Consider the following 12,957-nt stretch of genomic DNA (forward strand, 5'->3'; position numbering starts at 1 on the left):
CCTGGCAGTGGGCAAGGCAATGGAGCAGTCTTTCTCGGTGGTTATCCTACCACAATCCAGTCAGAGTCCTTTGTTGCTGTGCTCCTGTCTTTTTGCAGACGTTTGTGGGTCACTGTTAAGATTTGGGGATCTCTGTCTGTCATAGTAAGTTTAAACAGTTCACATTATATTTAGCAGATCTCTGGCAAGATTGAGAGTTAGTATCTAGTCAGTAGATCTTAGTTAGACAGCTTGTGTCTGTTTTTAATTATTTGTTCTAGATTGTATCTAGCAAACAAGAAGTTACATTGTAACTTAATAACAGTGGCAAAATTAAGGCTAAACATATCTTTAAGGCAGAGATCTTCGTGTTTTTTTGTTTGTTTGTTTGTTTGTTTGTTTTTTCCCTAACAAGTTTTAGATCTATGGACCATATGGACCTTATATTTCAGAAAACAAACTCATGGATTCTGCTTTGAATGCACTTTTGTTACTTGGCTTAGGAAAGTTTCTAGAACATCTATGTGTTCTTTTGTGATTGGGTTATAATCTTCAGCTTTTGTAAGGTTGTAAATCTTTTTTTGTTTTGTTTTGTTTTTTGTTTTTTGTTTTTGTTTTTTTTTTTGTTTTTGTTTTTGTTTTTTGAGACAGGGTTTCTCTGTGTAGACCTGGCTGTCCTGGAACTCACTCTGTAGACCAGGCTGGCCTCGAACTCAGAAATTCGCCTGCCTCTGCCTCCCAAGTGCTAGGATTAAAGGCATGAGCCACCACCGCCCAGCAATGTTGTAAATCTTTAAAGTTATATTAAAATTACTATTTACCAGGGCAGGATAGAAACTACATGAAAACCTTATCTTAATTGAAAAGTGTCTTTGGAGACCTTTGCTTAAAGTCAGGTTGTTCTCAAGTAAGACAATGGTGAAGCAGTGACTGCCCATAATAAAGATGGTAGATAGTCATGTGATTGCCTTTCACTAAGATGGCACTGAAACTAGTCAGTCATGTGATTGCCCTTAGCTAAGATGGTGCCGGAAACTGTAGCTCCACCTCTCTTCATCCACCCTTACCAAAGGTGGTAGAAGTCATATGTTACATCCTAGACTGCAATGGCATTTATTTACAGAAGTGTGGCTGTGTATCAGCAAAGAAACAAATAGATATGCAAGGAAACAAATAGACATGATTTTATTTGGCAGGCAGGGCATTCTGTGTGTGTGAGATCTCTTTCTGCCAACACAGGAGCCTCTGCTGTCATGTCATGCCAGTCAAGGTGGAGAGCAAGATCTGAGGCCAGCACACAGCAATGGTTTGGCTGCTTGTGTGCCTAGGGATCTAGTAACTGCCCAGCCTTTTCCCCACCAGAGCTGATAATAATAATAATAATAATAATAATAATTTAACAATAATAATTTCCCAGGAAGTAGAAGTTTAAGACTGCCCGCTGGAATGAACAGCCAGCAGCAGTGGGGCAGCAGAGACAGTGAAGTCTGGAGAGTGGTTTTAGAGTCGCAGGAGCAGGGAGTAGAATGAGAGAGTAAACTAGCTGGATCAAAGATAGGACCTGAGTTGGGGATTGGGAGGAATAAAGAGGTTTGGGGTGAAGGTAGGGAAAAGCTTGTACATAGAAGACCTTCCATTTTTCTGGATCACTGACAAGAATTGTAAAAGTTTCTTTAAAAGTGCCATTAAGTGGCCATTTAGAGTTACTGTCTAGTGGGTATTGGGCCCAGATTTACTATGTGAATTTGGAAGCCTTTAAGTCCAGAAGGCATCCCAGTAGGGAGTCTGGAGGTAACAGTGAAGAGGAGATACCCACTGAGTGAGAATAAATGTGATTATTTTTATTGATAGGTGACCCAAGGATAGACTAATAACAGAACCTGCAGCACAGATTAGATTACCAGGTCATTATGTGGCAACTAGGGGCTGGGTGCTGGCTCCCAAGAGAGACTAGATCACCCAGTGCTGGGATTTTTGAGAAAAAGAGAAAAGAAAAGAAAAGAAAAGAAAAGAAAAGAAAAGAAAAGAAAATTAAAGCCCTGTCTCAAGAAGAGCGAAATCTCACCCAAGGGAAAAGGTCCTAAGGCAGGTGATCAATGAGAAGGGCCAGCTGTGAAGACTGTGAATACCTCCAACCCCAAGGACACCAGAGGGTGACTGGGAGGGAGCTCAACAGCTCTCCCCTGAGACTAGGGGCTGTTTACACTGACCAGTGGGGTAGATTACCAAATCACTGATGTTTGGTTGGAGAGATTTAGCAATCCAATGGCTGGAAAGTCCATGCAGCGGTGAGATCATGAACTTTCAAGTTTATGAATCTGGGTCTTGGGACCACTGATGTGTTTTGTGAAACACGGTGTGATGCTGCAGGAGGGGGTGCCTTATCGGATGCTGAGGCATTCCCCCTGAGTACCAAATGGCGCTTGTTTGGGGACATGAGAAACGGGGTTAAGAAGGGAGTAAAGGCAGAGAAAGAGAGGCAACAGAGAAGGAGAAAGAGGGGGGAGGGAGAGAAGGGAAGAAGCCAGCCAGAAACACAGGGAGAGAGGGAAGAGGGGGACAGAGAGGGAGGGAGAGAGAAAGGCTAGAGAGATAGACAGAGGGAGGCCAAACAGTCCTTTTATAACAAGCCAGGCTTGTACCTGGCCATTGTTAGGTAACTGTTGGGTGGAGCCTAGGAGAAATGCTAACATAAGTAAGAATTATTTTATTTATTTAGCCATTATCAAGATCAAACTGAGAGTCTTGTACTTGTTAGGCCAGGGATCCATGATGGGGCTCTATTCCCAGCCCTTATTTTATTTGGAGACAGGGTCTTAATCTGTAGCTCAGGCTATCCTTGAATTTAGGATCCTGACAAGTATCTACCTCTATTCTCTTCCTGGATTTACTTTGGTAATGACTCTTGGGAGCAGTTCCCAACCTGTGGGCGGAGACTCCTTGTTTTTACAGGAGTCACCTAACTATGGGAAAAGGCAGATACTTACATTATGATTCATAACAGTAGCAACATTACAATATGGAGTCGCAACAAAATAACTTTATGGTTGGGGGTCATCACAACAGGAGGGAGTGTGTTAAAGGGTCGCAGCATGGGGGAAAGTTAGGAACCAGGGCCAGGAGCTGGAAAGTCGACTGTGGGGTCTAAGCAGAGAGATGCTCCAGCAGACACTTACCAGAAAAGGTAGAGGCTCCTGGGAGTGGAAGCCCCAAAGCCCTGTTCTCCCAGCCTTGTAAATCATCCTCTTAGGCATTAGAGAGCAGGCATCTGCATCTACACCCTGCTTCATGCCCTGTGTTAGGTTCAGTCTTGGCTGAGGAACTGGGCTGGGGCATGAGCTCCCCCACAGTCCCTTTCTTCAGGTCTTTTTTTTTTTTTTTTTTTTTTTTAACCCTGAGAACCTTTTCCCTGCCCCATCTCCTTGTTTTCCCGGGAGACAGCTTTGGCAGTTTGGAATACACCTTTTCCTTTTTTCATCCATAGAAGCCCATTTTCAGTCACCAAATGAGTCCCCAGCCCTAAATTAAAAAAAAAAAAAAGAAAGAAAGAAAGAAAGAAAAGAAAAGAAAGAAAAGAAAAAATTAAAGATAAAACTGTAATTAGTTTTATCTCTCCAGCCCCATCCTCTGCAGAAACCTGGGCATTTGTTCCACTCCACTCTTTCAGAGTGTGAGTGGTCCTTTTCATCCACCACATACCCTACCCAGAAAAAACCAAGGAGAAAAAAAAATTATTTTCTTTTTCCTAGGTACCGAATTTATTTGAATACTTTTTCTCATTGTCTGATATTGTTCATAAGTATCCCAGAAGATGTGAGTTTACAGAAGAGTAGGAATTGTCTGGGAAACTCTCACAAGGGCAGGCAGTTCCCCACCCCCAGCACCCCCCTCCCCCCAATTCTGAGAAGCTAGGAGGAGTCAGCGGCTCGCACCCCTCCCCCACCCCAAGTCCCTGGCTCAGCTCTAGCCCTGGGGAAATCCCCTCCGTTTTCCATCCAGGGAGGCTCTGGAGCTGGCTAGCTAAGGCAGAGGCTTGGCTCTTTCTTCTAAAGAAGTCTCTCACCTCCACAGTTTTTCAGAGTGGAATTCAGGGCTTATGAGAGGATAGGAAGCGGGGCGACCTGGAAAGTCTCGAATGTGAGCACGCCCAGGACAATCTGAGTGACAGCAATGTCTTCAGCCTGTCGCAGTGCATTCTAGTCTGTCTGAGCTAGGGAATGACCTGCAGACACACACACACACACACACACACACACACACACACACACACACACACACCTGCCTACTCCTTCCGGCCCCTGGAGAGCTCTCTGCCAGCCAAAGCACTGGGCCCATGGCTCCACACCTCTCCTCCGGTCCACTCTTTTCTCTAGCTTTGACACTCCTTGGATGGCTCTTCTCCGTTCTTTACCTTCAGTTCCAAGCTGACTTCCCGAGTCCAAGGCACACAAGCTCTCATCAGCCTCCCCAGGAGCTGATGAAAGTCGGCTTGGAACTTGGAGGACGAAAAGTAGAAAACCAGAGGGTCGATACAAGAGTTGAGGGTACTGAGGAGGAGCACGTAGCTCCGCCAGGATGGACTTTCACCGCGCACATAGCCCACCACATGGGACATATTGTAGGGGCCGAAGCAGACGAAGAAGATGAGCAGCGTGGCTGCAAGAAGCCCCATTACCCTCTTGCGCCGGCGCCGGCTGGCTCCCCGGCTCAGAACCCACACCAGGCGACTGTAGCAGTAACTAGTGATACACAGGGGCACCATGAAAAGGACCACAGCCATCTCTAGTCGCACAGGGAGGAGGACAGCTAGCTGGTCCTCCCGGAATTCCAGGTAGCAGGTTCCATTGGTCCCCTGGCTGTCGGTTGCGTTTCCCCAGTATTCAGTGACATAAACCACACTACAGTGAGCTGATGCCAGGAACCAACAGACGCCACTGACCAGACCGGCCTGGGCCAGCCGGGGCCGGGTTTTGTACCACAGTGGGTAGGCCACGCTCAGAAAACGTTCGATGCTCACAGCCGTCAGGAAGAGGGAGGTAAGGTAGATGGTGGTGAAGAAAAGGAACCCAGAAAGGGGGCAGAGGATGAAAGGCAGAAGCCATCTCATGCCGCAGGCCGCCTCCACTATGCGAAACGGCAGGAAGAGGAGCAGGAGTAGGTCCGAAATGGTCAGGTTTAGCAAAAGTAAGTCCACGGCCACCGGGCGGCGGCGCAGCTTGCCCACGAAGACCACCAGGGCCATCACGTTGAGGGGGAGTCCCACGAGGAACACCAACAGGTACACGGAAAAGAAAAGCCAATGACTGCCAGGAAAGAAGCTTGTCACCATGGTCGCAGATGCTAGTGAGACAGAGAGGAATAGGAGGATAGTGTCGGGAGTTGGGGAGTCTTCGGGTTCCCTCACCGGGAGACTCTTACCCATCGGGCAAGACTGTTGCCAAAATTGCCTACACCCCACCACCATGTCCCCACATGCAATCCCCTGCAGGGTGGTCCTGCCTACCTCTTTAGTTTCCTGTCCCTCATCCAGTGCAAACATCACCCAGGTACCACCTCTGTGTGTAAGCCTCAGCCCCACACTCACCAGCGTATTGGAGAACTGGCACTCTGCCGCCCAGCACCCGGCTGGCTTCTACAGCACCAAGGCAGTGAGATAGCTGTCCAGCAGAAATGATAAAGACTTAATGGTGTCTATGACGTCACTCGCTGCAGAGCTGCACAAAAGATGCTTTGAGCTAGCTTTCGGGGCTGAGTCCATATGCAAAAAGAAAGGACAAATTCCGAGGACGTGTGTGTGTCTCTGCAGACGATCGCAGGGAGGACCTTCCTTCATCCTGCTTTGCCTTTATCTCCTTCACTTGGATCTCCGAGTGTCTCTTTAGAACCATGCATATCTAGTTCTCATCCGAGTGGGAAGTGGGAGGCACAGTGGGAGGACTGGGTTCTGCAGCCAGCTCTGTTCCCTGCTAACTCTGTGATCTGGGAAGGAATGAGTTCAACCCTGTGTCTCCCACTCTATACAACAGAGGTACCAATAGAATTTCATAGATTAAAGCATGCACTTTGGCCGGGGATGTAGCTCAGTGAAAAGAACACTTAGACTGGGCTGTTAGCTCAGTGGGTAGAGCACTTGCCGATCCTGACTGAAGTCCTGAGCTTCAGCTCCAGCACATAGAGCAGGTGTGGTGTTGCATGCAGGTAATCCAGAAGTTAGGAGGCAGATCAGGAACTCGGGGTCATCATCAGTTCCTAGCTACACACCGGTTGAGGCTAGCCTGGGCTAAATGAAGGCCTGTCTCAAATAAAATAAAACATGCTATGTACATAGAATAGATCCTGCCCCTCTTCATGCTGGGGGCAGGGGAGGGTTGGTCTTTGTGGTGCAGGCAAGGATCTGGGATGACGGTAGTGAAGGTGATGGTGGTGGTGCAGACAATTACCTGGCAGCAGTTATCGTTCGGTGGGGGCATAATTCACAACAGGCTGTCAGGGTACCACTGTTTTATGTCCACCATCCTTTTTGTTTATGACAGGGAAGTGACTCTCCAGGTCCCCTTCTTTCTTAGGCATCATGGGGGTAGGATGGGGGGGGGTACAAGTTCTACATCTGGCTCTGTTTATCATTTCTGCTCACATACTTATGGAACGGAGCAGGAAACCAACGCTCATGCACTAGAATGGCTATCAACGCAACACCAGAGAGGGCCAAGTTCTGGCAAAGATGGAGGGATACCACAGTGATTATTGATGGCTGAGGGGAACACATGATGGCATAGTCACTTTGGAAATCAATATGGTGGTGTCTTTAAAAAGTTGAACATATAGTCACACAATACCGATAATTCCCACTGTGAATATTTATTGAAGAGACTTGAACACATGTAGATTCTCAAACACTGGCTCACGCAGCATCCTCATCCCAGCCCCAGTGAGCTTGGGTCACATGTGGAAATGACCCCTCCACAGACAGATGCATCAGGACAATGACGTAGTCAGCATACCACATGGCTCAAGCCTGAAACTTTGCTAAGTGAAGCAAGCATACGTTCTAGACATAACAGGCCGTCTCACACAGTTTCATTTGCATGAAGTGTCCAGAATAGGCAAATATTTTAAAACAAGAGAGTAGGTTAGAGATTGGGAGCCAAGGCTGAGGGGTGAGAGATAGAGAGATGCAGTGTAAGGAACCGAAGGGGTCTTTCTGGGGCTGTGAAAATGGAGTACATACCTGCAAATTTATTTTTAAAGATTGGCTTGTATACTTAGCACGGATGAATTTTCCAACATTGTTAAAGGTGCTGCCGTGAGCCAAGCAGTTTTTATTGCTTCGGGGCTTGCATCTAGCGAGAGACTAAATAATAAAGTTATAGATGCTAAAAGGAGACTCTGTCTCCTGGAGGAGTCGGATATCAAAAGATCTAGTTGGAGGTGGGGCGGCTGTACCCAGCGGAGGAAGCCAGAGTGAACCACTCTGGCCTCATGGGCTCCAGAAAGGAAGTAGATTATCCATCCCCTGTGTGGGAGGAAGCCCAGGTAACTGGGGGCAGTGGCCCCACCCCAACAGGTGCTCCAGGACAATGGGACAAAGGTTTCTAACCACTGTGGGGCAGGCAGTGGTGCTGCACAGACTTTTACTAAGATTCTCTGCTGTCCCCACTGCCCAGGGGCCAGGTCTATTATTCCTGGCTTTCATGGTGAATGCAAACATGAAATAAAAGATGGACATGCCCACTCTAAAATATGGAGAAGATTTTTATTTTAGATATAAGGGAGAAAGCAGACAGAGGGAAGAGAGAGTCCAGGCTGATGGTGGATGACAGACTAAACTGGAGAGGAGAGAGCAGGAGGGGGAGCAAGAGAGGAGCCCCTGACAAAGATGACCCAGTCAAGAGGACAAGAGACTGGTGTAGCCAAATGGCTAAGTTATATAGGGATCAGGCTAGGGCAAGGGAAGCCCAGGCCCTGGGAAGTTAAGGTAGGGGACAGGCTGAGAAGTGCTGGAGAAGCCACAGGTACTGAGGCATGCTGGGAGAGCTGGCCAGCATCTGCCTTGATATGTTAAATAGGCACTTCAGCCAGTACTTCTTGGGCTATCTCTCTACATATTTACCAAATAAGCAACACAGAACTTCTTTGTCAAGAGATCAAAGTATCTATGCATTCAGCAAATGTTTGCTGAGCACCTACTATGTGCTGATTGCTGAATGCCTACTATGTGCTGGTCTTTTTTCTAAGTGCTGTGGATCTACTGTTCAAAAACCCTACATTCAAACAAATTTAAAGCCTCAAAGAGGTTCATTCTGTCTGTCTGTCTGTCTGTCTGTCTGTCTGTCTGTCTGTCTTAACCAGGGTCTCACTATGTAGTCCTGCCTGTTCTGGAACTCACTAAGTTGACCAAACTGGCTTTGACCTCACAGAGATCCATTTGCCCAAAGGGATAATTTGCATGAAGCAGTTCAAGTGCTCTGGCCACTCTGCTGTCGATCATCACAGAGGCTTTACTCTCATGAGAAGAACAAGCTTGATTCTGACACCTGACCTCCTCAGAGATGCCCAAGTGTCTGTTTCCTTCAAAGCCACTCCTCTCTGCTCTCCCTTCTCAAGGGCTGGGGTGTGCCTCTCCTCCTTCTCCAAATGATGACCAATATAGCTGACACCACTAGTTTTTCTAAATGTCCACTAAGCCTTAGGGGTCCTGCTTGGAAGGACCACATTCCACCTCATTTTGCTGTAGGGTATCAAGAAAGCTTCCTGGCCATCCCCAAAATGAAGGTGATCATCGCTATAGCTACTAAACTCTGTATTTTGGGGAAGGCACCCCTTGTCTGGGAGTACTGCTTTGTACCCCAGAGCAGTTAGCTGAAGGAGTGTGTGGTGTCTGCTCAAATCTGAAAAGATCCTCCCTGGACAAGCAAACACGCTACAGAATGGCATTGGTGTTGGCTCCCTCTGCTGGTTTACAACCTGCCCATCTGAACAGCAGGTTCCGGGCTGAAATCAACAGGCTGTGTGAGTTGGGGAACTGTGTCCTGTGCCAACAGTCTCAGGTTCTCTGGATGCCTAAGCAGGGGAATCACTTGAGCCCAGGAGTTCAAGACCATACCTAAACTTTGTCTGCTAAAACAAAATGTGTGTGTGTGTGTGTGTGTGTGTGTGTGTTGGTGGTGGCAAAGTACCTGGGGATAAAGATCCACCACTGCCTAGCAGGTTGAAGCCTCTGAATTCTATCTCCAGTAAAACACACACACATGTGCATGTACACACACACACACACACACACACACACACAAGGAGGCAGGGTTGCTACGCAGAAGGGTTTTGTGATGATGAAATGAGACAACTCAAAGGATGACACTTCAAGTGGTACCTACTCCGCTCTGCAGTTGGCAGCTGTCTTTGATGGAGCTCTGGCCCGCAAAGCCCCTGTTTTCCCCATTTGCAGTCAGCTTTCCCCATCCGCTGAAACTGAACGTTCGGTGCTGTCCCCTAGTGGGTTCAGCGTGGTATGGCAGGGCCATGATGCTGCCTCTTCAGACATGAAAATGTTCCTCCCTCAGAAATTATCTCAGGAAAATACTCCAGAACTGGGTCATGGTGGTGGTATTCCTTCTGATCAGGGGTGAGCTCCCCCTCATCCCCCAAGAGAGGGCTGCGCACAGCCTACAGCAGGCACTTAGGACAAAAAAGGCCAGAAGCAGTTGGGAGCAAGCTGAGGTGTGTCAGGCAGGTGTACCAGCACTTGTCCTCCACTCACTTCTTCGTACAAGGACACTGTCCTCTCCAGGTGTAGCCCTTCCCACGAGTGGCTTCTGCGTTGGGCCAGGCCGCCTCAGTTGTGGTGGATCAGCCCTCTCGGGGGCCTGGCAAAGTCAGAGTCATCCAATTCCACTCAGTGTCCCTTGCCCCCAGAGGTGGCTGCTACTTCTGAATTGTTCCTCTTTGAGTCCTTGTCACACATATTGTCCCCCTCCCAGGACCTGTTCCCAAGTAGCCAGTTACTAGTGGGTTGAGTACCACACTCCAGGCCCCTGTGATGAGCCCCAACTTTCTCCAGGAGCCGCCTAGGTCCGGGTTTATGAAACTAGCCACATTGGAGGCATTATAGGGCCCCAGGCAGAGCAGGAGTGTGAGGAGAGCTCCTCCGGCCACCCAAGCTGCTCTGAGCTTCCGTTTGTGGCTCAGGCCCGAGTGCGCCAGGGCCCGGAGGCAGCCCACATAGCAGAAGGCAGTGATGACCAAGGGCAGAAAGAAGAGCAGAATGGAGAAACTGAGGCGGGCAGGGCCGGCAGAGTCGGGATCCCAGGCTTCCAGGCAGACTGGGGAGCCATTCACGGGTATGTTGATGCCCAGGGAACTGGTGGTGTTGTCCAGCCAGCCTCCGGGAGCCTCCAAACCAAGGGCCAGCCCCAGGTGGCAGAGGACAAGGGCCCATATAGCCACACACACACCCCAGGAATAGCGGGGTCTCCGGATGGCTTGGTACCCGAAGGGGAAGGCAGCCCCCAGGTAACGGCCCGCGCTGAGAGCAGCCAGGAAGCCTCCGCCTGCGTAGAGGGGAGCAAAGTGGGCCAAGGCAAAGACTGGGCAGAAGGGGAGCGGCAGGGGCCAGGCCCCAGAAGCCAGGGCCTCCACAGCCTTCAGGGGTAGGGTGATGGCCAGTAGGAGGTCAGAGCAGCCCAGATGGAGAGTGTAGACCAAGCTGGGGGTGAGTCGCAGTTTTGCGTGGGACACCATGCCTCGGATGGCTAACAAGTTCAATGGAAAGCCCAACGCAAAGGCAGATACATAGAGGGCGAAGGAGAGCTGTGGGGGCAGGTCCATGGGGCCGAGGGGGTGCTGGTCGCCACTGTTCCTCGCCAGCTCATTTGCAGAGAAAAGAATTTCACACTGGCTTCTCTCCTGTCCAGAGCATCAGAAGCCAGTCCTAGAGCCACTGAGGATGCAAGGAAATGGCCGCCGGAGAGCAACAGAACTCGGATCAGAATCAAGGAGTCCCAGCGGTCAGTCCCCAGCTGCTCCGCCACAGAACCGCCACTTAGGATGAAGATAATGACTGGGTGTAGCAGGAAGAGAAAGACGGTTCCACAGCCGAGGCGGAAGAGAAAGAAGGTTCCGGAGCCAAGGCAACAATGTCTGATCCCTGAGACTCTGGGGAAAGAGGAGCAGAGGGAAGTCAGAACCAGTCTGTATGGGTAACAGAGACCCCGAGTTCACTCCTTGTCCCATACTCTGTGACCAGAGTTTCTGATGGGCTTCCTCGAGGGAAGGCTCTGCAGTTAGAGTGCTTGCTGTTCTTCCAGGAGACCTGAGTTCGAATCCTAGCACCCACATCAGTTACTCACAGTCATCCTTAATTCCAGGGCAACATTTCTGGCCTCTCTGCACACACATACACACATATATATATTTGTAAGAGAGAAAACCCGGAGTGGTGGTGCTCGGAAGACAGAAACAAGAAGATCTCTGTGAGTTTGAGTCCAGCCTGGTCAACAGAGCAAGTTCCAGGCCAGCTAGGGCTACATACATAGTGAGGCACTGAGGGGGAAGAGGGAGAGGGAGAGGGAGAGGGGGAGGAGGAGGGGGAGGGGGAGGGGAGGGGGAGAGGGAGGGGAGGGAGAGGGAGAGGGAGAGGGAGAGGGAGAGGGAGAGGGAGAGGGAGAGGGAGAAAGGGAGAGAGAGAGGGAGAGAGATCAGTGTTGAATACTAGCTACATAAGGCAGGGAGAGGCAGGCAACTGAGGTGCTAAGGGAACAGACCGCCCCAAAGGCAGGCCAGTTCCCATCAGTATATTATACCTCAGTGAACATCTTAGACACAGAAACCCAAAAAAGAGAGGAGCTGTTGAAAATTGGACTCACCTTTAGTGCTGCTGGATGCTTCTGAGACTCAGGAGTCCCCTTGCCAGGCTGCTTGATGATGGGCAGTGAGCTGGAAGGGAGAGATGGGCGGGGTGGCCATTAACCGGAGGTGCTCGCAGCCTGGATGAGCAGCTGATGGGGCATCCTATGCTGATCTGCAGGAGGTGAGGGTGGACATAGAAGCGAGAGGAAGGATGGGGGTATGAATGACTTGACTGACTGACCTTAAAGAAGCAGGGTTCGTGGGGTGCGGCATCGTGCCCTCCTGATGCATCGCTGCCCGTCCAAGCCCACTGGGAGCTGAATCTGCCCACTGCTGGATGAGTTCACAGGCACATCTCCTGTTTTATTGACTAATTTCTAGGGAACAACAACAACAAATCATTCTGGAGACTCCAGTCACTCAAAGTAGGTACATGGTGTCATTCATATATGAACAGCAAAAGAATCTTAGTGGCCTAAGCCTGGGGTACAACCTGTAATTCCAGCTACTTTAAAAGTTGATGTAGGAGGATCACAGGTTCAAGGCTAATCTGGGCTACAGAGTGAGTTCAAGTTCAGCCTAGAGAGCTTAATGTCACTGTCTCAAAATAAGTACCAATGAAGGGGCTGAGGCCATGGCTTGGTGGTGCACTACCTTCCTAGACTCTATGAGTGAGGGGCTGGGGGCGTGGCTTGGAGGTGCACCACCTGCCTAGACTGTGAGTGAGAGGGGCTAGGGGTATGCACAGCTCAGTGGTAGAGTGTTTGCCTAGCTTACACAAGGCCCTAGTTTCCCACCCCAGCCCATAGTTGTTTGTTTGTTTTTTAATTTCTGTTTCACCTACATATGCACACTGTCAATTCCGGTCTAATTCTACACAGTGACATTTTCACTGAGGGTCCACAATCTTCCCTATGCAAGTTGGCTTTGTAGCCCTTCGCTGTCCCTCTGACTATATGACCCCATGTCTGCTACCCTTGCTAAAAGGCTGGTCTCATAAGTGCTGAGGTCTGATGTGCTCATGGTGCCCCCTAGGTGCTCTGGTCCTGGGAAAATGGCTTAATCTAGGGTAAAAGACTGCTTATATTCTGGAGTCCGGGCCTCTGGACTTCCTGGCCACCTGCTCTTCACGCCTCA

At 49.5% G+C, this 12,957-nt stretch overlaps 2 protein-coding genes across 3 annotated transcripts; both read right to left on the reverse strand.

The window, feature by feature from the left end:
* Positions 1 to 3,937: 3,937 nt before the first annotated feature.
* LOC117699304 (free fatty acid receptor 3) lies at positions 3,938 to 5,827 on the reverse strand. Of its 2 annotated transcripts, none has more exons than XM_076934107.1 (2): positions 5,564 to 5,827; positions 3,938 to 5,319 (listed from the first exon to the last, which is right to left on the reverse strand). In XM_076934107.1, exon 2 carries the CDS (start codon positions 5,306 to 5,308, stop codon positions 4,349 to 4,351), a length of 960 nt encoding a protein of 319 aa, XP_076790222.1. In that variant the 5' UTR covers positions 5,309 to 5,319; positions 5,564 to 5,827; the 3' UTR covers positions 3,938 to 4,348. The 2 variants fall into 2 exon arrangements, with proteins under 2 accessions (XP_076790222.1, XP_076790174.1); XM_076934059.1 differs by having other exon boundaries at positions 5,483 to 5,827.
* Positions 5,828 to 6,894: 1,067 nt separating this feature from the next.
* Ffar1 (free fatty acid receptor 1) lies at positions 6,895 to 11,116 on the reverse strand. Its single transcript, XM_076934151.1, has one exon. It carries the CDS (start codon positions 10,798 to 10,800, stop codon positions 9,898 to 9,900), a length of 903 nt encoding a protein of 300 aa, XP_076790266.1. The 5' UTR covers positions 10,801 to 11,116; the 3' UTR covers positions 6,895 to 9,897.
* Positions 11,117 to 12,957: the final 1,841 nt, after the last annotated feature.

The sequence above is a fragment of the Arvicanthis niloticus genome, chromosome 1 (genome assembly GCF_011762505.2).
Source record: "Arvicanthis niloticus isolate mArvNil1 chromosome 1, mArvNil1.pat.X, whole genome shotgun sequence".
NCBI lineage: Eukaryota > Metazoa > Chordata > Mammalia > Rodentia > Muridae > Arvicanthis > Arvicanthis niloticus.